The sequence below is a fragment of the Fundulus heteroclitus genome, chromosome 5, assembly GCF_011125445.2.
Source record: "Fundulus heteroclitus isolate FHET01 chromosome 5, MU-UCD_Fhet_4.1, whole genome shotgun sequence".
Lineage (NCBI taxonomy): Eukaryota > Metazoa > Chordata > Actinopteri > Cyprinodontiformes > Fundulidae > Fundulus > Fundulus heteroclitus.
Window position 1 is genome coordinate 5,633,646 of NC_046365.1, and position 24,369 is coordinate 5,658,014.

At 41.2% G+C, this 24,369-nt stretch overlaps 1 protein-coding gene across 5 annotated transcripts in view; it reads left to right on the forward strand.

Moving 5' to 3' along the window:
• LOC105919530 (myosin-10) overlaps nt 1–24,369 on the forward strand; it is a 67,022-nt gene that overhangs the window by 9,530 nt on the left and 33,123 nt on the right. The window contains exons 3-8 of one of the 5 annotated variants that reach the window (XM_021311929.2): nt 5,385–5,541; nt 17,893–17,920; nt 19,291–19,393; nt 19,973–20,002; nt 20,232–20,246; nt 22,309–22,326. In XM_021311929.2, the coding sequence (XP_021167604.2) occupies nt 5,385–5,541; nt 17,893–17,920; nt 19,291–19,393; nt 19,973–20,002; nt 20,232–20,246; nt 22,309–22,326 (351 nt within the window). The remainder of the gene's footprint in view (nt 1–5,384; nt 5,542–17,892; nt 17,921–19,290; nt 19,394–19,972; nt 20,003–20,231; nt 20,247–22,308; nt 22,327–24,369) is intronic. The other 4 variants (XM_036136770.1, XM_021311931.2, XM_021311932.2 and 1 more) reach the window with 4 other exon arrangements.

Consider the following 24,369-nt stretch of genomic DNA (forward strand, 5'->3'; position numbering starts at 1 on the left):
TTCACTTTTAGAAGAGGAGCACGTCTACCGGTGTACGTGTTGCACAGTGGAAGGGACAGATGTTGTTGTTGGCTGCAATGAACATGTGTCCGTGCGTGCACATCCTCCCAGTCACAGAGAACAGAAATGCATGGCTTCATTTTCTTTTTGATGGCCTTGTCCCAGCCAGGGGACAGCTCAGGTATGAGGACAGCTGAGCACACTGCAGATCAGGCCCTGCAACAGCCACTGCTGTCCCTGTTTCACTGTGAACAGCATCGTAAAAGCGGGAAAACACGTCGATTCTTATGGAAAACCAAGATTTATTCACCAACAACACAATTTGCACCTCCTAATATACCATTTAATAAGCTGTGCACGCTACAACAGGCAGTCATTGCTAAACATAGGCCGTCCGAACCAGACAGCATGGCTGGCTGGGGGTGCAGTCAGACAGTTGAGTTTCATCAGGGACTCTGATACCAAACAATCAAAAGTAGCTTGATCAGGATCCTGATCCAGTCCCAAGTATCAGCTGGACATCCATGGCTGAACTTCAGGCCACTTTTATTACCTTCCTGAAAGATATCCGTACGCTTGTTCCAGCAGATCCTGCCGCCTCCTACCGCTGCTGTTCTTCTGAAAGCAAAATGACGACGCGACAGAATGAATGGGAGCGTAAGAAGGTTGTTGGAGTGTACATGCGGCGAGATAATTGTAAAAGCAGCAGCCGTGTCATTCATACCTGCGCTTGTTACACTGACTTCTGAGAAAATGCCAGCTTAACAGCAGCAACGGCACCAGAAGGCATTGTGGGGGAAATTTTAGATTTTAGAAATTTAGTTTTAGAGCAAACTTAACGGCCCAGTTTCAGCGTCTCAGCTTTACTTTTACACATGTTTTAGGTAATGCGTCATACCTAGTTGTTTTACACACTTTAGAGTTTCTTCAGCCGTACACACACCTGTTTGCAGGTCATCTCCTCCTGCTGGTCTCTCTGCTCTACAAGATCATTTTATTTATTTTTTCATTATACTTATACGGATATTGTTACTATTTCCATATGCTTGAGATGAATCATCGCAGTAAATCTCTTACTGTGCTTCTTTTGGTTTGCACATCTATTTGCTTTATTTCTTAAATATTTCTTAAATCTGTTTTTTATTTTTTGTCCTGCTTCCGTTCGAGTGGATTATTTGATGAGTGTGTGATTGTCTTTAATTTTTCCTTTGTGTGTCCTTCCGGAACCTTTTATTCTAAATAAATTGAATGCAACAGACATGGGATTTTGTAGAACTGAACAGTGAACAATTTAGCTTTAAACTAATTCAGTTTTACAGCAGAAAATATTTCTCTTTGTTCAAAGTTTTCCAAAATGTTTTCCTTTTCTTTTTTCGTATCATTAAAGTATCTTTTGGTGTCGTGTAAATGATAATAACTGTAGTAGTTACACGTTCAAGTAATGAGACAAACTCAACAGTAAATCATTTTAGCCAAAGCAGTTTTTTAAGTCCATAACAGAAATCTAAACAGAAGTACATGGGTTCTCTCTACTGAAGGTCTGCATGTCAGAAAGTAAATAACAGGATTGTCTTTGTTTCCATATTGGTAGGTAGTGCAAAGCCTGCTAAGCTGGAGCTACTAATCTTCACCTGCTTTGTTTACCGGTCCCTAAAGGCACAGCAACACCAGTGGAAGACATCGTGTTATTTAAATCGCTATCGGGCTGCTTGATTTTAAAACCAAAATTGTTAATATTATCATTATGGTCAATATTTCAATCAGAATCGTCTTTGTTGAGCTTGGAGACGCACTCCACTAGAGTATATTTGGAAAGCAGAAGGAGTCCAAACCATTTTATTGGTGATAATTTCTTGTTGATAACTGTCTTTTTTGACTATTTGGGATCAGAATTCAAATTGAAATGCACATTTGAATCATTGCACATCTCAGGTTCATTTCATCTATAGTTTTTTTTCCTGTATTCTTTTATGTGTTTTTATAATCATCAATATTCCTATTCGTTGATATTCCTTTGGATTTAGCGTGGGAATGTCCAACGCTTTTTGTCCCAGACACGGGTCGCAGTCATTTAATAAGAGCAGATACTTGTAGACATTTGTGGCCCGTTTCTGGATGTTTGGTTCTTATGCAGAAAACATTATACAGATTTTGGCTGATTCAGATTTGTGTTTGAGAAATGAAAACAGTGTTCCAACTGTGCTGAGAAATAGGGTCTTTACCCTTTCATGTTCAACCCCCTTCATAGGAAGTCTTGCTGCTATCATCTGAATTTGGTCAAATGACCAAAATGATAAAAGCACAAAATGGCAAATGATTTAAATGATTATTAACTACCTTCTCTGACCTCATTTTTAAACACCTCACTAATACTGAACAGGACTGCCACTGTAGTTCAGTGGGTAGAATAGTCATCTTGCAATCCAAAAGTTGTGGGTTTGATTCCAGCTTCCTCCTATCACCTGTGGGTGTGCCCCTAGGCAAGGCATTCAACGCCGTTGAATGCTAGTGAGTGCGATTGGCTCTAGTGTAAAGCTGTTTGAGAGGTCCATATGACCAGACAAGTGCGATGAAGTCTATTCGATATTTACCTAGCGGAGTCTTCTTCTCTCAGTGACAACTTTCACTCTGAAGAGCGTTGCACTGAAAATGAATAGTAGAGCCTCAACATTGGCTTACATTCCCCACAAAAAGCTTCTCCTTGGTTGTTTTTTTTACTCCTTAGGCTAACTCAGAAAGCGTCCACCCGTATTAGCGGTCAGACTTGCTCAAATTATAATTGCTTCCTTTTTCAAAAGCCTTTATTAAGCTGAAAAAAACCACAGCAATCCAAACAGTGGTAACATGTTTGTCAATTTAATCACGTCCAAAGTAAGAGCTCCCTTAAGATTTTGGGCCGGAATTATTCTACGTCTGGGCATGAAAACAATCTTTAAATATGTTGCTACATACGTCAGCTGGTAATTTCCTTTAAAACCAGGTTGATCTTGTTAAATCAGAATAAAATGCACTCAGTCATAGCAGAATCACTTGGAAACATTGCTTGTTTTCCCACTGAGGGTGGATCCCCCTGGCTCGACTTCACAGATTTTTAATCAGATTTGTCTAGAGAAACATGAATCAGTGCTAAAAATGTGGGCTGCTGATATTATTAAACCTGCTGGTAGAGGAGAGATGGCCTCTTTGAATCCTGCAAACTACAAGCAGGGAGATTGTTTTAATGGCTGCTGACTGGTGCCTTGTTTTTCCTGGTGTAGACGGCCACCCCCCCCTTTACCTTCACAGACCAGCTAATCCTTCCAAATACGCCCCGGGGTCCAAAGTTAAGGACAGCCAGCTGAGTCATCCCCCTCCCCTCCTCCTGTGGTTCACACCAGTTCAGTAGCACAGATCCGTCTGCTTGGCATTGCGCCCGCCGTGGGGAGCGCTCAGGAGGGGTTAGAATGGGACCATAAATCCCACCCTGAAATCTCTAATGGATGCATTCAGTCAGTCATAGTCAGCAGGATGGACGGGTCTGCAGCAGGAAGACCAGAAAGCAGCGGAGGGGTGAAGTTTACTTGGCAGATTCTGTGGGAGGTTTCAGAATAACAAACCTGTATGAGCGGACAGCTGTACACAGCTAAGCATCCATGCCCACAGAAGAAGGGGGGGGGGGGGGGGTCGATGGCCATCTGGGAACCTCACCCCACCCTTTAAAAATATGAGCTTTAGCCCAGCGAGAACATTCTTATTGATGTCCTTTTATTTACATCTATTTAGTTTCTTTTCATTAGTTTCATTTAGATATCTAATGTTCCATCAGATTGTTATGTTTTAACCTCATCAATGTTTTTGTTTCACTGCTCGGTAATATTTCATTGTGAGGCCTGGTGACAGCTGAAATTTGTAAAACATCTTTTTTTTTTGTTTTTACAATTTTCCTGGGTCATGCTTTATTTGAGTCAGAAATGTCCAGATGGGTTTATAGGCCCCTGGGCTTCCCAAGCTGTCTGACTGCCACGGACAAGATTAGTCAGGGAATGCGTCTTTGTAGCCAAGCCAAGCACACACATCAGAAACGTAGAAAAACGGGCGACCGTCTTGTGGAAAGAAAGAGTCTCAAGGTCAGAGACGAAAAAGCGTGCGCATCAGAACCACTTTTCTTTGGAGTTGCTTACTTTTAAAACGGAGAGAGCCCACAGAGAAAAGGACAAAGCAGATGTGTGGTCGCCTTACGGTCTTCAAGTTGCCTCGATTATGCGTCAAAAGCAATGTGTGAGCATCTGGGGCAGTGTGGGTTGGACTGTGAACCCCGTGAGCTGTCTCAAATTAACGTTTAAACACCAGCAGGGTGTTTAAACGGGATTAACCCCATCCTGTTCTTTTGGCTGCTACTTTGTTTGCACTACACAGCTGAAGGACACATTTACCCCACTGTATAAAAAAAAAATCTCAATCCGCTGCGTTCTGTTTTCATTGTCAAAGGTCAAACTGGCTTCAGTTTAATACAGTTAAACATTAGTACCTTAAATAAGCCAGACTAGTTGGAGGAGTTCAGATTAAATTGCTGCATACAAACAGCAGCACATCAGAATTTCTTTGAGGTCCTACAGGAATATTTAACCTAATAATCAACAGTCGTGTACATGCTCTGTGAAAGCTAAGAAATGTGGACATTTCCATGCTGGAACGTCACGTACCAGGAAAAAAAACAGGATTCAGTAGGTTCATCTGTTTTATGGGACTCTGAAGTCTCTTCTGCTTCTTTTAAAAACAAGATTTATGTAAACCTGTAAAACACTCCCCAAGTTCTCAGTGGTACTAGTAGCAGAGGTGGTGTTTGGACTTCATTCAGTAGTTCTCAGAAGAAATTAGGTTTTTAATATTTTTGCAAGGCAAATAGCAGAGTTGTTTGCACTTAGCTTTTTTTTTTTGGGGTCTGTAAGGGCCAAGTCCTAGTCAAGTTCCAGGTTTTTTTTAGGGTTTAGTTCCAGTCAAATCCCAAGTCTTTAAGGGTAAATGGTAAATGGCTTGTACTTGTAGAGCACCCCTTCAGTTCATGGGGGTTCATTATATTCAGTCATTCGCCCACTTATAACTGACAGTGGTGAGCTACAGTGTAGCCACCGACAGCAGACAAAGCAGGTCTTGCCAAAGTGTTATTCTGTAATTGTCCGTTGTTTTCCGCAATCCACGCCGTGTCCTTGAAAGCTCTTATGGGACATTGTTCCTATGGACATATAAATAAATGATCCTGGGGTCTCTTTATGCTTAGTCTCTCTGGCCAGTTGCTCTTTAATGGAATCGATTCACATGAATATTAACCCAATGAGAACTATTAACTGTGACGATAAACCTACTCTGTGATCAATTAACAGTCTATCCTCTTACCTTTTCCCTAGACCTACTCTGGCCTCTTCTGTGTGGTCATCAATCCCTACAAAAACCTGCCCATCTACTCGGAGAACATCATAGAGATGTATCGCGGCAAAAAGAGGCACGAAATGCCCCCTCACATATACGCCATCTCGGAGTCCGCATACAGGTGCATGCTTCAAGGTAAGTCTGACTTCACCTATCTCAGTCCACCAGGCGCACAGGGGTCTCCATTTTAATGCGAGGTAAATGTCGTTGAATGTCAGGCGTTTTCAAAGGTTTGCAAAGTTAAAGATAAGTTTTCAGAACCATGTTTTCATCTCAGGTTTGGGCTTATGTGGATCATCGGGATTTTTTTTTTTGACATTCAAAATGTAAAAAAAAAGCATCCAATTTGCCCATCTGATATTAACGCCACGGTGTAGTTTTTCAACTGCTTGATTGATGTTTTGTTAGTAATGTCAGGAATGTGTGTTGCTGGGCCCCAGTTGTAGGGAGCTTAATTTACAGGATCCTTGGGATGAAGAACTACAAATATTTTTTTCAGCATCTCTTTGAACTTAAAAAGTGATTGCGTTGTCCAAATGATGAAGCCTTTGTTTAAATTGCCAGTGAAAGAAAGTCTAACGCGAGGGCAATCCAGGCTGAAGGATGTTTTCTAAGATCTTGGGCTGGCAGCTGGCAGCTGGCAGGGTTCCAGGCTCTATAAGCAGCGACTGACTAGGATCAGACCAGCAGGAACAGAGAGGGTGACCCCATTGTGCTCCACAATAGATCTTTTGTATGATTGTGAGGGCTTACCAGTGGGGGTGGAGACAAACTGGACAGTCCTGTCAGTCCTTTAAGGCTGTCTTTGCTTCATGTTGGTGTGCAGTAAAAGATTTTGGAAGTCTTGCTGTTGTAGTTTGATTGCATGTTTGCCAGCTGTAGCCACCTGAGATTATTTATCTATGACTTGTGGTGCAGTGATTTCTTTTATTTATTTTTTGGCTGACTGTAGATCTCTGGTTTTTGTGCAACTTTAATCTGCCAAAGCAGATATTGAGTTGACTTTTTAAACTGTCTTTTGCGTTTTACGTTAGCGATTAGCAGGATTAGCGTAGTTAGCATCATTAAATGTAAACAGCAGTTCCCAGGGAATCTAGACCCGTACCTTATCTTTACACTAGGCGGCCAACCTTCACCAGAACGACAAAATCTTCTCATGGCAGATTTGAATTTGATGTCCTGTGACTTCATTTTTTAACTTCTCACTGATACTGAGAGTAGCTGAATTCAGTCCTGTTAACACAGCAGCCATTTTAGTGAAAACAGAAAATATTTGTTGCATTTTTACTGTTCATCTGCATCACAATTGCGTATATCTTCTCTAATAATGGCTGAATTTGAAAGCTGTTACCATTATCGTAACGTTAATATACAATTATAACGTATCCGGTTCTCTGTTTTTTTTGAGTACACAGGAAAAAACTGGATCTGCCTGTAAGGAAAAGCCCTGGCACATGGACACTATGCAGGGTTTCCCCCAGAAAACTTCGTTTTTTTAAACTAAGTTTCAAAGAGTTTACCACCTACTAGTGTGGCAGGGAAGAATTATGACCACCTTTTTTTTGGTGGCACTAGTAGCCTTTATTTCATATTATGCTGACAGGAAATAGGGTTGAGAGAGGAGGAAAATGTGCGGGAAAGGTCCACGGGCCAGGACCCGGGCCCAGATCTGGGATGGCCACGTCAAGGACTGAAGCCTTGGTGCGTGGGTTACGTACACATGGGCCACCACCCGGTCTCCAAGATTACACTGTTCTAACGTTTCTACTAGTGTCATGTTCACGGACATAGTAATTAAATCGCCGTTTAATGGATCGATGCCGTGTGAAAAGGGCCTTTGAGACTTCCTTTTTCAATACCAACATCCACATTGATGAGTATTGATGCATACCTGCTTGCACTTTGATGTTTTTGTCTTTTACTGATTGGAAAAAGGCTTTCCAACTTGTCTGGGCCAGTTAAGCAGAAAATAGTCTGAATTGGCTTGGGCTAACCAATGAAACAATAACAATATATATCACCATACACATGTGATCAATAGCGATAGAAAATACGTCTTATAGAATGGTCCATAATTTCACCGAACAAACCAGAACCTCACGGCATTCTGGGGGATGTAGGCCCAGCTAATCACAGTTGGTGGCATCAAGGAACTCATTCACTCTGCAAAGCTAGCAACAACTTGAGTCGGATGCGCAGTAACAGTTTCATGTTTAACCACCGTACCTCATAACTGCTTAGAAATCAAAAAGAACGATGGAGAAATGAGTGCAACAGCTCAAGAGCAAACTGTGGATAAAAGAGAAAATGTCACGTCACCACTTTGGCGTTATTTTGGATATTTTAAATGGATATAGTCATGTTATATGCTTAAGAAAGACCAAAAACCATTTGATCATGATAAAATAAGGTTATGTACACCAAGCATCCATCCTGTTGGTGTTTTTATTGTCCTTTTTGAGCCTAAATATAGCCCCACAATGGGCGCGATGAACAGATATAAACAGAAGTGGCGACATCTACTGGCAGTATCGCAGAACTATCATAATGCCGCTTTCCTTAATTAATACATCACTTGTAAATAATACTGGACCCAGCCAGACCCTCTGGAATGCCTCACAGTAAAGCAGCAGCTCAGCGTGATCGAAGACCAACTTTTTTTAATTTAAGACACCGATCTACAGAAACTTTAAGAGCCTCATATCAGAACATTTACTCACGTCAATCAACTCTGCGGTCACATCTGAGCAATCAGCAGGTTTAGCTTCATCGTCAGTGAACACCAACGTTTATACTGTATTTCCAGTGACATTCCAGTCTTTTCCCTCTTTTTTTTTTTTCACTGGATCTTGGACCATTCTTTATTGTTTCGCTGGGAGATACTAATAGTCGTTAGCTGCTTCCTTGTTTTAACCCCTGCTGCACATGCTCAGTGTGCTCAGTGTACACAATAGGCTTTATTCACTAACAATTTTGCAAAAATAAAGCGTAAAACACCAAAAGATCAACTAATATGCCAGCAGGATGTGATAATCTTTCATAAAAACTTTGTTTGCCACCAGGGTGAGCTACTGACGTATAAACTATGTAAGGTTGTTGTACCTACCAACTCTGGCAATACAACAAATTTATTTGTCAAACAGCCGTTGACATCTGGCAGTGAAACAATACACAAGCGACAACAAACAACTATGGAGAGGTACTCTGCAGCAGAGCCGTACGACAACACATCCAAACCTTATTAAGAAATGAAAGACGCAGTGGCATCTCATTTATGGTAAATGGCTTGTACTTGTATAGCGCTTTAACTAGTCTTGATGACGTCCAAAGCGCTTCACACTACAGTTCAGTCATTCACACATTCACACCCTGACGGTGGTGAGCTATGTTAGTAGCTACAGCTGCCCTGGGGCAGACTGACAGAGGCGAGGCTGCCATACGCCGACGCCACCAGGACCTCTGACCACCACCAGCAGGCAATGTGGGTGAAGTATCTTGCCCAAGGACACGACGGAGACAGTCAGAGGGGGGTGGGGGTCAAACTGGCAACCTGCCAATTGCAGGAAAAACTCCCTAACCTCTACGCCACTGTCGCCCCGCTCAGCACAGCTGAGAAGTCCGAATACCAGAATCATATTCACGTGCTTCACTGTCAAAAGCACTTTTCCTAGACGGCTGTTCCTAAGCTTTAACCAGTGGGCAGCAAATCTTTTTGAAGGTTGAAGGTCATGTCTAAAATTAAAGCATAGAGTTTTTTAAATTAAGTATTTAAATTCAGCCTAATCAATAATGATGGATATCAACTCATTTATTGAGCCGTATTGCCCAGCCTTAGCGTCCGCTCACCAGCCAGTTCTGTGTGCATTTCTACTTTTGGCCTTTTATGTAGACCTCTGTAGCTTTTCTGAGACTTCACTGAACTTTAATTTAATTGTTATTTAACATTTTTTTAGAGGCCCGCTTTAATCTGCGTGCTGCGTCTATTAGTGCATGACACAACATATTTTTGTCGGTTATTTCAGTACACAGTCTAAGTGCATTAAGTGAACGTCTCTGAGTAAACCCCACGACTTGACTTGTCATTTTTAATACTTTTTCATCCTCTTTCTGCCTGTGGCAGAATTAACAGATGTGGTTTAAAAGGAGGTTTTTAGGTTAGAGATTAATGGAGGCCAGCTGCGTTCAGCTGCGGCCCTGAGCCTTTCATCAGCCTGGTTAATAAAGGAGGATCTCCCGCTGTATGGATGAGCGTTGAGGGATTTTTGTTTTACCCGTTTTCCATACTGACAATCAAGTCATTGAAAAGTTTCCTTTGACAGTTTCTGGGTTCCTGCTAGGAGTTGGAGATATCACTGTTGGTCATTTTTTTACCTCAGTATAGGCCGAATGCTGTACACTAGATTATATAGAAACTAGTAAGGCAGCAGGATATTAGAAAACTCTGCTGCTAAATGTTACGATGGCAATATCAGCTGTAATGTACGGATGTTATCCTCTTTCCTCTCTTTCTCGTCTGGGCTTCATTCTGACCTTTAGCATTTTGGGCAGTGTCCTTTGTATCCGCTGTGAACATCCGCTGCCGCCAGACTCTGTCCGACTGGCTGAATATTACATTAGCATGGAAAATGCAAGCTTTAATTTACCGCACCCTAAGCAGTCCTTTGCAATATGAATGTTGCACACGCTGATATTGCATTAACAATACAGTAAATATAGCTTTGTCATTCATATTTTTAAAGTAAATATATCAAACATACCGTGGTCTTTCTGTTATCACAGGCAGCTTAAACTATCAGACAAAGCCACTGCTGGTTAACCCTTTTTCACCTTATTGCATGGCTGATACGTTCATTACATTGCACACCTCATGAGAAAGCTTTAACAGAGTCAGTTTGTTGCTGAACCTTTATTTACTGAGTTGCGGGGCTAAAATCAGAGTAACAGAAGGGTGACTAAAGCTTGCAGGGATCTTATAATTACTGCAGCATTACAGAGACGCCTTCACTGCTCTGAGAGTTAAACAAGGTGTTGCCTAACAGAGATGTGGTGTTCAAGGAGACCTCTAGAGCTCACAAGACGTCTGTTATTGATTTTAGTTCCTGATACGGTTACATAATTACCCTCAGTTTAGGGCTGATTTAATTGATTCATTTGAATTTACTATTTTTTAAGATTTGATTTTTGGGAAGTCGGGATTTGATTTTGCCAATGGACTCATTGGGCTTCCATGAAGAGAACAGCATGCAATGCTGAATATATGTTTAGGAAAAAATATTGTTAAAATATTGTATAGAGGAAACTTTTTACCATAAAGACGAGGCACTTCAGTCTATTAATTTACTTCTTTTTTTAAAGTTAGCTTAAGTTACCTAGTGAAGTGAAGCCTGTTGTTTTCTCATTGCATAACACAACTAGCTGCAAACATTTATATTTTCATTGTTTACACCGGCAGGGCCGCCATCTTGTTCTAAAGCTCGTTTCACTGCTTGAATTTAGTTGCACTTTGAATTCAGGTCAACTCCCAGATGAACTGTTTAACATGAAAGAAAGTTTTTATAATTATTTTATTTTTGTGAAAAGAAAAGGAAGAAAAAAAATCGATTAATCAGATTTGGTAAAATAAAATCAGAGATTTTATTTTAATTTTTTCGGCACTAGTGGCTCATTTTTTGTACAGTGGGCTGACAGGAAAGAGGGTAGAAGACAGGGGGAGAGACATGCGGCAAATGAGCACAGGTTGGATTCAAACCTGAGTCGGCCACGTCGAGGACTAAGGACTAAGCATTTTATTTTTAAGCCATATCGCCAAGTCCTACCTCAGAGTGCCAACACTTTTCCTCTTTGGTGTATGGAAAGCGGACATTATAATTATTAAAATTGTAAGCAAATAGTTGCTGTAGGTTTGCATCAAAAGGAGGGTCGTAGGAGTTTTCTATCCGAAGGGTGGAAATGCTCCAGCACCGCTTAATTGTCCCAGGTGGACTTTCTTTGTCTGGGTGAATGTGGAGTTGGCCTCCTTCTTCACAAGTTCCCCTGATGATCAGTCGGGGCATGAGGTCAAGGCCGCATGGATTCATCTTGGTTCCGTAAGATCTTCTCCAAAGGAGAGATTTTTTTAATGAAGAAATGAACAGAGAAAGTTGGCATTAACTACACAACGTCTTTCATATGTTTGCAATTTCTGAGTGTTTCCAGCACACTAACAAATCTGGGCATAAACAGCCTCTGTGATGTTTAAATCGTGCAGGTTACACAACCTCACCTAACACATGGCAATCATTTACATCTGTTTGTAGGCAATTCAACTAAAGTTTAATAAAGCTCCCCTTTCAGCTCAAATCACCTGCGTGATCAATACAGGAATTACAAAAGTTATTAGCTGCTGGTCTCCTTAAGAAGTGATGCTGAACATTTAAGGTAATGGTCTACTGCAACACCTGCAAGTCACTATTGTTTTCCTGATGTTTATTAGCAAACCTGGGGATCTTTCCACCTGGCTGAGGAACCGATCTGAAATAGTAAATGTAGGGCGCACAGATAGAAAGTGGGGTTCTCCGCAGAAAATCGATCATGTTAGTGGAGAGCAGAATCGCTGCCACGTCCAGCCAGCTCTGCTTCTGTTCTTCAGAAGTCCATCTAACAGCTAAACTAACGTTTGAAGAACTTTGAAAGGTTGTCAAAGCTGTCTTATTTTCCCTTTTGCTTTCAACAATTTACGGTTTTGTTCCTTCCACCATTTCTATTGTTGGCTGTGGTTCTGCTGATGTATTTGGCACCTAACAAGATTTTCTGTCCAAACTGCCTGAATAAAATCAGAACTTCATGTTCAATGATTTTGCCATCAGAATAAATTACAGTCCTTCTCAAACCGACTGTATATTGGAGCTTTGAGAGTTGGGCTTCAAGTTTTCTTTTCTAAATTATTGGATTAGAAGTCAGACATGGTAATCATAGCTTGCACTATGTTAGTCCTTTTTTTTTATATAAAAGATATCAAAGGAGCCACTTATATCTGTAGTTTAATGGAAAGTCAAATGTATTCAGCCATTTCTAAATGCCTTTTTTTTTATTCTAGGGTACAGACAGGCAGCGGACATATAGTGTGGTCTGTGCCACTGAAAGCAAACTAATAATCCTTTAACAGGCTGTAAAATCCTTCTGGTACTTTATCATAAGTATACCCGCTCTCAGGGGTTAAACTAATGAGCAGTCACAAGCCCCATTTCTGGCTCACAGGATCCCTTTTAAAGCCAGAAAATACCTTCCTTGCCCAAAGTTCCTTAACGTCAGCAATACTTCATGTAACTAGGCCGGGGATTTCATAGTTCACTTGTTGTGGCAATTCCTGCTTCTTTCCAAATGACTTTTTTTTTAAATTGGAAAATTAAATATTTGTGGCTATCTGTGCATGGCAACACATCATGATGATTGCAGATTATTAGTCAAAGATGTGAGGTGGCCTTGGTAAAGAAACCAGCGTTGTAATAAAATGAAACTTTACGGAAGTGAATAGTTCCATGAACTTTATTTAGTTTGTAATAGAAAAAAACAGACTGGTAATAGTGGCTCAGATTCCCGTTCACACCTTTGGTCATGGCATTAAATTGTATAGACATGGTACAGGTATTACCCCGGGCTCACATTGAATGCGGTGCAGTTATGGTTGCAGCGCCTCAGGGAACCCAGATGATTAAAAATGAATGTGTCCTCTCACATTAGTTTCATACAGTTGCGGGTTCGGTTACCGAGGCGGTGCGGCGCTGCGAAAAATTCTGACAGAAGGAAGTTTGACCGGACGGCACAGTGGTTACCGGATAAAGCTCCTGGATTTCACAAACTAAACGGGAAACGTCGGGCGCTAGACAGGATAAGGTTCCTGTGCATTTCAGGATAAAATCATTGGGCGACAGTGGCGTAGAGGTTAGGGAGTTCGTCCTGCAATTGGCGGGTTGCCGGTTCAGTCCCCCATCTCAGTCGTTGTGTCCTTGGGCAAGACACTATCATGGTTTCACCCGCATTGCCTGCTGGCGGTGGTCAGAGGGTCTGGTGGTGCTGATGTAGGGCAGCCTCGCCTCTGTCAGTCTGCCCCAGGGCAGCTGTAGCTACTAACATAGCTCACCACCGTCACGGTGTGAATGACTGACTGTAGTGTGAAGCCCTAGTGAGAATAATTGTTAATAATAATAATAATAATAATAATAATTGTTACTTTGTTGTCTTAAATCAATCAAAGCAATCAGTTCAAGTTTTTGTATGCATTTAATTTTGAAACCTTGGTGTTAAGACTGCGAAACTGGACACTGAGGAAGCTTTGTTTGGTACATTCAACTTGGACATTTTATTCTTTCTCTGAATATGCCTTATTATCTATCAACAATTGCACAGTTTTTTTCCCCTTCTGATAAGTCTTTCTCTTCTGCTGTACAGCTTAATGAAAAGAACACGCTATATTTAAAGTTGTGTGTTTTGTACTTTTGAGGGTCTTCTCTGTGAATGCTCATCCTTGTCTGTGGGTTATTTGTGAATTCTGAGCCGGTGTCTCACGAAAATGTCATTATGCAAGCATAATGACAATAAAGACTCTTGATTCTTGATTTTTGAACTGTGTGATTTTTACTTAAACCTATCATATTCTGAAAATCTGATCTGGGCCCATGCCTTCTGCACAATAAGCTTTTAAATCTTGTGTACAACAAGGAGTTAGTGAGTTAGATTACATTGGAGATGTTAAATGTAAACTCTACAAAGATTTTAAATTGTTGACCAAATTGAGCTGAACGATATGGCCAAAACTTATATGACGATATATTTCTTAATTTTGGTCGGTACGATATATATACAATATCGATATAAACAACATAAAGCCTCAGAAAGACTGCCAAAAATGCCCACACCAGATGCCTGTACAAACCTATGTCAATTATTTTGCCATGTTTATAAAACTCCTCTAATATAACATTTTAGAAATATTTGCTTTAGAAAATAAAACACACAAAGGTACATAAAAGCTGGAACGTCAGTCCTTGACAAATGCTGTAAGCGTAGACTGTAATGTACATTGAAATATTGGAAATGTCATACAGCCGTTATTGAATAAAGTTATACTGCGATATCTATATTGATATTGAATTATTGTCCACCCCTAAGACCAGAACATGTTTCTACTCCCATTGGAGAAACAATTTTCTCTGATTTGTATGGTTCATTATCGTGGTTTCCTGTTTTTCTTATCTAACATTCGTAGACCTATGGATTTAAAGATCTTTTTAAACCTTTTCTTATTTTTGCAATGTTTTTTCTTCCTCTCAGTATTAAATAGTCATAACTTGTTCAGTCCCCCGCTTTAACTTTGGCTAATAATAGTATAAGCAGAGCGAAATGTTCCCTGCCTTCCTACTCCATAGTCATGTGAAGCTGGCAACAGCAATACCAATAAGAAGAAACCCACAAAACTCTTCTTATGACCTCTGACTAATGCCACTGAAATACCAGCTTTGGTTGCACAGACCATCAGTCTTTCAGTAGTCAGCCGCAGCGCCTGGATCATACCTTTCCACCATGTCTGGTAAAGAAGACAGCAGCTGTCTAAGGTTGGGAGGCCTAATGCTTGTATCAAACTTAAACAGGGAGGTCATTGTAGGAGGAGACTTGATGCAAAACTTCGGGTGAAATGTAACTAAGCGTGTGCTAGGCCCTTTCAAATATTGTATATGGTTGAAGATCCCATAATCAAGCTTCCAAACAGCCAGGATGACGCAGTATCTGAAATGATACAATGCAGCACTGTTCACAGTAATATTGCCTGCAGGTAGTACAGTCTGCTGGCTCACCTCTGTCATAGTTTCACCGGAAACCTCTGGTCATGAGAGCAGGAAGCCTGTGTGATTCCTAATGAGTCATCCAGCTGTGTCCACTGTCCAACATCTGTCCATCGGTTCGCCCCAAAGGAACACAGTCAGCGATTTAGAGGACATCGTCCCTGGCAGAACAGTGCAGCCTTGGACAGGACAAAAACGACTGAACATATTTACAGCGCAGGTTGTTCAGCTGATCTGCCACAATGCCTAAAGGACCTGTGAGCGCTACGGTTAAACTTTGTTTTTCCTTCCCTTTCTTTGTTGCATTGACAAAAATGTCTAAAAGGCTTTCCGTGCCGTTTGGTTTACACAGCCAGCATCCGTCAACACTTTGCAGAAGCATCGTCGCTATTATTTGTTATAAACAGTTTGTGGTGTGTGTACAGTACGTAGAGCTAGCTTCCACTGCAGTGACAGATGAGATTTTTGGGAACTGCAACCTTCAAGTCTCACCGTGAAGTCTCAATGGGATCTAGGCCTGGCCTGTTGAGGGTCATTTCTCCAGCAGATCTTACCTAGTTTCTGGAAGAAGCATCTAACAGCTTGTCTTCCACAGTTGCACCGTTTTAGCTTCATCTACAGGGTCCTCACCAGGATTGTTCAGCTTGAAGGAGGCTGTTCGTCAGCTAATGTGGTTCAGTCTGCGTTGATGCACGTTCACGAGCTTTATTGACTCGGCTCATTATGAGCGTAACGGTCTCATTTCAGCGTAACGGTCCATTATGCTAAAATGCGCTGGAGAGAACCCTGATCTATGTTTTCATCAGCGCTGACCAGCTTCCCTGCCAGTGACAGAGTAAAGCGTTCCCACAGCATGATGCTGCCACTGCCAAATTTGCCTGTGGAAACAATGTGTTCAGGGTGCAGTGACTGATTTCTGTCAAACGCCATTTGCAAGTAGGTTAAAAAGTTCAACTTTGGACCTGTCGTCTATGCCAGTGGTGCTCAACCCCCGGGCTGCAGACCTGTGTCGGTCCATAGGTCATCTGTTAGCACCAAAGAGGCGTTGAACCACCGCTCCACATGACACGTGGCAAACTGCAAACCATGAGTTCGTAACAACGGCTTTAAGTCTTCACCTAACCCTGTTTTAAAGGTCTCTGTGATTGTATCTCTGAGCTGTCTGCTGTGTTCCTGTCATCATGCTGACGTTCTCCAACAACCCCTCTGAGACCTGCACAGAACAGAACACCTCCATTTGTTCTGAGATTCAGATGCACACAGGCTGACTCTCATTTACCAAAGAAATGATGTCTGCAGGCAGCTGGATTTTATTCAGGAGTGTCAGAGTAAAGGGGCTAAATACAAGTGCATGTAACACTTTTTCTGGTTTTAATTTGTAAAAACTGTTCAAAGCCATGCATAATTTTCTTTTGCCTTCATGGTTATACACTAAATCCCAATAGTTTACATTGATGGTCGTAGCTCTAGAGTGACCAAATGTGACAAAGTTCAAGCTCACTGTAGCTTTTTTGGAAACCAACGGCAACACACTCATCTGTAATATTCTTTTAGTAAATGCATTTTAAAGTGTCTGATCTCTGCCGTGGTTGCTACAGAGGGAAAGGGAAAAGAAAAACATTTGAAATGTTCTTAGAGACTCCTTCAGACTGCTGTGAACATGTATGCTCTTTAATCCTATTGTGACCATGGCTGAATTCAGGGGGATGCCTACATTTCTCCTAATGCTGCCTAAATAAGCCACATATGTGGCAGCCTCCACTGGGCCAGTTTGTGCTGCCGTTTGCAGCCATCAGTGAGGAACTCCCCCTGCTGACAAAGTACAGACTTCAGTTTAATCAGGAGATTCCCGGGTTAAGCCCACTGGAACAGGGCAACCTTGGATAGTGAAAAAAGTCTGGAGTAAATTGCAGTGACAAGCCGTCGCTCATAATCTGGCAAATCAGCGTGTCAGTACAGACTTTCAGAAAATCCTTCTATTTATAGTAAATAGTTGGTGATTAAATAGTGGTGATTTCCACTGGGAAAGTGTAAACTTGATAGCCTTGGTCCCAGTTTTATATTAAATCTTGTGCAACCACTGTTAGTGATTATCTCTGATGGGGGAAAAGGAAAACAAATGAGTTAATTGAAGAAACTCGTCTTTTTTCCCCCCCGGCCTTTGACTTCCTGCTAAGCCGACCATGTGACGGGACAGCAGCCGCCTGTCCCTGTAGGAGCATTGATAATAAGCCAACACACAGTTTTCCCATGATAAAATCACCGTTCATTTTCCCGTTCAGTTCACTGCAGACATGAATCTGACTCATGCGCTGGGGCCCAATGTAAACCTGTGCTGTCATCTTCTTCACTAATGGTTGGAAAAGAAGAGCTGGATGATGTTTTCAGATCTAAGCACAAACACCCAGTTCCAGTCTGACGCTCCTGTTCTTTGACCTGGGAAGCTGTTCTTTGTTCGTACTTTGTGGGTTTTTTGTCTCATTAATATTGTCGTCTGTTTGGGCCAGGAGATGGTTAGAAAACAGAACTTTACTTCACTGCTTGCTTAGATAGTTCAAATTTAGCTAGTTTAGCATTTATGCATGACTTATAAATGTGTCATATATAAAATGGAGTTGGTAAATAGCTTTTCTGTTATTCATTTCTCTTCCTTTTTTGTCACACACAGATCGAGAGGACCAGTCCATTCTTTGCACGTGAGTAAACAGTCAGCATAAACTTCTTATCATCATTAATAATAGTTTTAAATGAATGCATTTATTGACTAATAGTTACGTCCCCAGGGCTTATGTGATACATTTTTGTGAATTTGAGTTGATTTTATTCGGTTTCACAGTCTATACCCTGTGAAATGATCCCAGGTTTATGGCTTGAACACCTGGTTTTGGTCCCGTCCACAGCTGTGTCTCCTCATCCCTCTCCTCACAGGTGGCTGAGCACAGATCAGAACACCGCTTTGGTGAAATCCCTTTAAACTTCGTGAAGTTTGTATTGACTTTATACAAGTCATAACTGCAGTCAAATACTCAGTTCTATGTTAAAAACAGCTCAAATATTTTTAGTTATTCCCCTTTTAGTGTTTGACATGTAATTTATACTTTTGAGCCATAGTTTTGACGTCTTCACAATGAATCTGCAATGTAGAAAGTCATAAAAATAAGGAAAAGTCACTGAAGGACGAAGGTGAGTCCTAACTTTTAACAGGTAGTGCAGACACTTGTGGTTTTTCTCCACAGTTTTATAGACTAATATCAATCCCCCAATTCCTTACAGATCCAAAGTCTAATAACTTTTTAAAAATAAATTAGAGATTTGCGTACACACTTTACAGGGTATAAGACATTATCATGTACATCATGTACACAGCAGAGTTAAATTTAAAACAAAAGCACAGAGATGAAGACTTCCCCGCCAACATATAGAACCTGATACCAAGCATTAGCCTCAGAGACTGAGAGCCGTTCAGCACTACTGCTTTTGGAGGCAACAAAGACTTTAGAAATGTAACAGTGAATATAGCACGGATGAGATCCTCCTATGATTACCCTCTCCTCTCACTGGCTAGCGGGACTCGCACCTCTCACACTCCCGCTTTGGCCACCTCACGCGTGCCAAGTGAGTCCAGCTCATATTTGCCGTATGCAGATGTGCACTGTCTGTAAAACCTCAGATATGCTGTAAGTCTAAGCTGTGGTGCCAAAGATCTGGGATTTGAAGACCTCGGGAAAAAAAAAAAAAGTCTGTAGCCTTTTTCCTAAGCCAGTGGCAAAGCAGTAAGAAGCATGCGAGGAACCACAGCTGCATCCCTGGAAAATGCAGCAAACATATTGGCGTTAAAGACAGATGATCGCTGAGATCACTTCCCTGCTCCTGCTCTTTAAGGGAGGACAACGTGATGAACCATGAAGCCAGAGCTGTACACCTGAAACTGGAAAGAGCTGCAGTGATTTACCGCTGTGGTGTGTGATTGTTCACATCTGTCCATGTGAAGAGTTCGGTGTGCTGGAGATGCCTGAGTTTCCTTTTGTTTTCTTTGTTTTATCTCTTCTCCTCATGTGCCTTGCAGAGGCGAGTCAGGAGCTGGTAAGACCGAAAACACAAAGAAGGTCATCCAGTACCTGGCGCACGTTGCTTCCTCCCACAAAGGAAGACGAGACCACAACATTCCTGTGAGTAGTCCAACGAAGCTGCTAAGCCTCCGCCACTTTGAGTTTTACTGCAACCAGTTTAATCCTAAAGCTGAGACTGCATGAAAAATGAGACGTTATCGTCACATTACGTCAGTGTTGAACGGAGGAGCAGTGTTCTGACTGAAGATAACTCTGTAAATGATGTTTGAGGCTCTCATGATATAACATTACACTGCAAAAAGGGAACTAAAAGTAAGCAAAATTTGCTTACAATTTTTATATTTCTACTTGATTTGAGCAGCTAAATAAGACTATTTGCCAATTGAATGAGAATTTCTACCCCTAAAACAAGATAATTAGACATCCAGCCCTTAAAATAAGATGATGGAGATGAATTGTTCTTATTTTAAGTGCAAAAATCTTATTCCATTGGCAAATAGTCTGATTTACAAGCCCAAAGCAATGAAAAATGCACTAATTTCAAGAGGATTTATCCACTTTTAGTTCCCTTTTTGCAGTGTAGAGATGGATAAAGGGGTACGCTCATCTGCTTTGTGTTCTGGATGTCTGTGCGCTTCATTTAACTATTTATATTCTTTGTTTATTTGCAAAAAACAGCCTGAATCCCCCAAACCAGTGAAACTACAGGCAAGTTTCTGTTTTCTTTCTTACAAACCCTGTTCATGTGCATGCTGGCCCGACGCTGTCCTTCCAAATAATACGAATTGCTCCCTAACCTGGACTCCTTGAAAATCTCTTTGTATTTTGTTCACTAGTGAACTTCACGAATTAAGACTGATTCCATTTTCCTGATGGTTTTAAATACTTGGAGTAAAATCTGAAGTTTCTTAGAATCTCTTCTGTGTGTCTTTGTCAGGCCCAAAATGCAGTTGTAAGTAAACGTTTAAAGTGGCATGATCGCTCTTGCTATTAGGCTGTGTCCTCCTGTGCTGTGCTAATGTGTCGCTTGCCATCTGTGTCGTGTGCTGCAAAATGATGTGCATGCCTTAGTTTGGGTCGATAGGCACGTGGAAAGCCTCGGCTCTCGTCTTGTGCTTTGGTGTTGCGGTTAAACCTGTATTCATGTATTTGTTTGTATCCGTTGGACACGCCAAGCTAGATTTAAGCACTGCTTGAAGTTGCCACTTATGTCTGTGCCCCTGGTAAACTAGTAAAAAGTCTGTAAGTAATTACAGTTTCTTTTATTGCTGCAGCATGATCTCACACTGAAAAACTTTCATTTGAGTGAAGCAATTCTGTGTCTAGTGTTTTTTGGCCACATTTGGGTCGTCATCCGGTTGAGAGACTCAAAAACTTCCCGTTTTCAGCTAAACAGAAGAGTCTACCTGATTTTATTATCAATCTCCTGGTGTTTCCAAGAGTTCATGATGACATGCGCTTTAAAAAACTGAATATTAACTCCGCCGTACTGCGCAATGGGTAACAATAGATATGATTACATGCTCACAATTTCAACATTAAACTGAAATGTATTCAGATTAAAGAACAATAAATTATCGGATTGTACCGTTTAAATGGAAACACAATCAGTTAATCCCATCATGATGTGTGTTTATATGCACCTGGCTTTGGTCAGACTAGAACCACTCTGACATGCGCACACAAAAAAACACAGAAGATGTTCTGTCTTTGCAAAAAGGGCAAACAATATATCACATAATAATTTTGAGCTCTTTTAATGTTTCAAACGGTTGTATCGGGAGCAGAGAAGGTTTTGCTCCCCAACGTAAACGTCACGTATTTGCCACAATCAGAATAACTTGATCCTGACAAGCGTTTACACACACGCTGATCGGATTATCAATCATCATACCCCCCCCCCCCCCCCCCCCCCCATTCTGATTACAATTTAGTTCCGATTGAGCTTAATACAACCACAATATTACGATTGGCTTGTTTACATGATGCATTTTTATTCTGATCGGCCCGATTATCTTTGTCCACGTAAAGGTAGCTAGTTTTTCAGTATCTCCATCCTTCGTTTCACACCAAACTTCACCAAGAGTGTTTTTCTTGCTACAAAAAAGCTCAACCTTAGTGTCGTCTGGCCTAAGCCCGCAGTTCCTGCCAATCATCACAGACCAGATTTGTTTCCCGCCATCGCTCTGGGGTAACATGTTGACCTGTGGATTTTGTCTGATTGTTGTGGAAACTGACCCCAGGATGGCACCCTGTGCTGCAGCTCTCTGACGGAGCTGTGGGGTTTTACCTTTACCATCCTGCTCCCTGTGCACAGTGGCTAGATAAGTACAGGTCCTCCTCCCGCCCAGCCTCTAGTTGCTGAAAGAAATCAACATTTGTATCAGAGTTTTACACCAGAGTTTTAAAGATGTCGTGCATTTCTCATTGAAAACCTTGAAACCCTCATCAACCTAAAAAAGGAAAAGTGTGTCTGTGCATATATTTAAAAAGATTTTTAGGAAGACCACTCTTCAGCGATATTATTGAAAACATACGTTCTTAATGTTGGCAACGTTTATTTTACTTACTGAATAAATGGATTTTTCTTACATTTTCAGTGTGAGATTAAGCTTCTGTTATGAATGTTGAAATGACTTAAGGCTTTAACACATCTTTGCCAGAGGCACTCTAGCTGTAGTCTTTAATAATGAGCGTCTCAGCAGAGACTGACTTACAGTGAATGTGAGAGCCAGGGTACCATGCCCTAGCTTCTGAGCCAGAACATGGTACCAGCTTCTAACTCCTGCACCAGGCAGCCTTCAGGTGTCACGGACCAGAATAACACGGCGCTTAGGTGTTCTCACTAAACCTGCTGCTAATGCCATTCCTAGACGGCTGTAGGTTGTGCATAGATGTTAATCTGTCATCAGAAACGTGCTGCTCTCTGACCACGGATTCACCGACGCCCACAGCATAAATACATTTCTCCATTTTTTGTTGTTTTAACAACTGAATCTTCTCATACCCTACAGAGTGGACCCCTGTTTTATGTGAGTAATACTTAGTTTTTCAGCTCTGTTAGAACATATCAAAGGGGTGCTTTCCTCACCCTGCTCCTGCCTGCTTGATTAAAAGATTCTTTATCAATTGTTAGAAAATACTTTAAGGCTGGATGACACTTTCTAGCCACTCTACCTTCATCCACCTGCTGTGCATGCATTGCTTAAATCTTCCTTTTCCCATCACTGGGGTGTCTTCCCTTCTAGAAACAAGCACAGAAGGGATTTTCTTTTGCTATTTTCTTCTAGGTTTTCTTTGACCTTTTCATTTACTATTGATCGTTTGGTCAAAGTAAGGATCACCATCTCATCCAGCATGATCACAAACTCTTTTGCTTCTTCCTGAATACAATCTTACAGTTTTCTTCAGTAGTATTGTAGCATTTCTCACCCATTCGTTTACTAAACCTCCTTAACCCGGTTAGGGTCACTGGATCCCAGCTGTCCTGTACTAACACAGACCCAGGTCTAAACAGCCACAGAGACACTTACAGCAGCTCAGTCATCAATTCAGCAACACACTTGTCTTTGGGCTGCTGAGGAAAGCCGGGAAATACAGACACAGATTTGGACCAGCAACTTTCTTACTGTGAAGAAACAGCACCAAGATCTGCCCGAAGGCAATTTAACAAACATCTTTTTGGCTATTTTGACAAATTACAAAGTAAATGATCAAGTTAAGTGGTGAAATTATCTGCCGCTTGGTCAATTGTTTATTTAGGGCAGGCTCAACAATGAAACCATAAACCATATTGGCTTTACCAGGAGACAAAATATTGGTGGTATTTTGGGGAATTTATGAATACCAATATTCCTTTTTTTTTTTTTTTTTTTTTTACACATTGACTAATGGGACAACTCTACTCTGTAATAAGTGTAGAGTAATTTGATCTAGGATTAAAAATTGCCTTTTTTGTTTTCACAAATAAATTAAAGGTTTGAAAAATCTCAAACAGTTGTTAAAAAATCTCTGTTCAGCTTCAATCTGTTTTAGTTTTTTAGAAATTAAACTAGGAAAAGTCAATGCCGCTCATTCAGACTCTCTGAATGAGCGGCAATGAAAAAGTAAAAAGCATCTTTAGCGGCTAACAGTTAGCCAATGGGGGTAGTCTCACATTGCTTATGAGTAATTTGCTTGTTGTCTGTCACTCTATTACTGTTTATTTTTGTTTTATACCAAGTGCCAAAAATTACAAAGTGATGAAGGCTTTTTTTTTTTTTAAACCAAGCTTTATCGCTCAGCCCAACTAGATGTTTCTATCCGTTAGCTTGGTCAGCGCAGCTTACAGCACACACCATCTTATCCAGGTCTAATTTTAATAGTTAGCTCTTTGCAGGACAGACTTCCTGCTATACATGGATATGTGCTTTTTTAAAACGTACCTTTTGAAAAAAGTGGTTTTCTTTTTCATTTCTTCATAAATGTTTTGTAGCATGCACTGATGTTAAGGTAAGAGGTTCACTGGTTCTCACTTCAGCCCATTTTAATCACTCAACCAGCTAGCCCAAGCAGAACCTCTTTGGACTTCTCCTCCGCCTAAGAAGCTGCCCTAAATGAGTTTTCCACATGGCCAAGTTTCTGTCCGCTGTTCTTATTTTCCTTGCCTATGGAAAAAAAGGAAAACTTGGAATATTTGTCGGGCCTGCGACTTTTGAAGCAGATGTTGAGCAGGGCAAAAGCAAACCCAACTGGGCCCTTGCTCAGAAGATTTACTGCGACAGTAAATTGTGACTGATCCTCTTGGAGTCTCCTAAATCTGTCCCAAAGTCCTTCCGCGCAGGCTGCCAAACAGCCGGCTTTTTAAAAAGAGCTCCACTTGTAGCAGTCCGGGGGAAAAAAAATGCATAAACTAGAAAGAAATGACAAGGCGTCTTATTTAGAGTGAATGTTTTTGTCATATTGACAGTTAAATGCGATTTCCTCGTGAAATTCGGCCCAACTCACGATGCTACCTGTGGAGACCCACTAGTGTTTTAAATGTGCCCTTTGTTTGGTCCAAACAGACGCACAGAGGTTTCCAGGGAAGGCTTTTA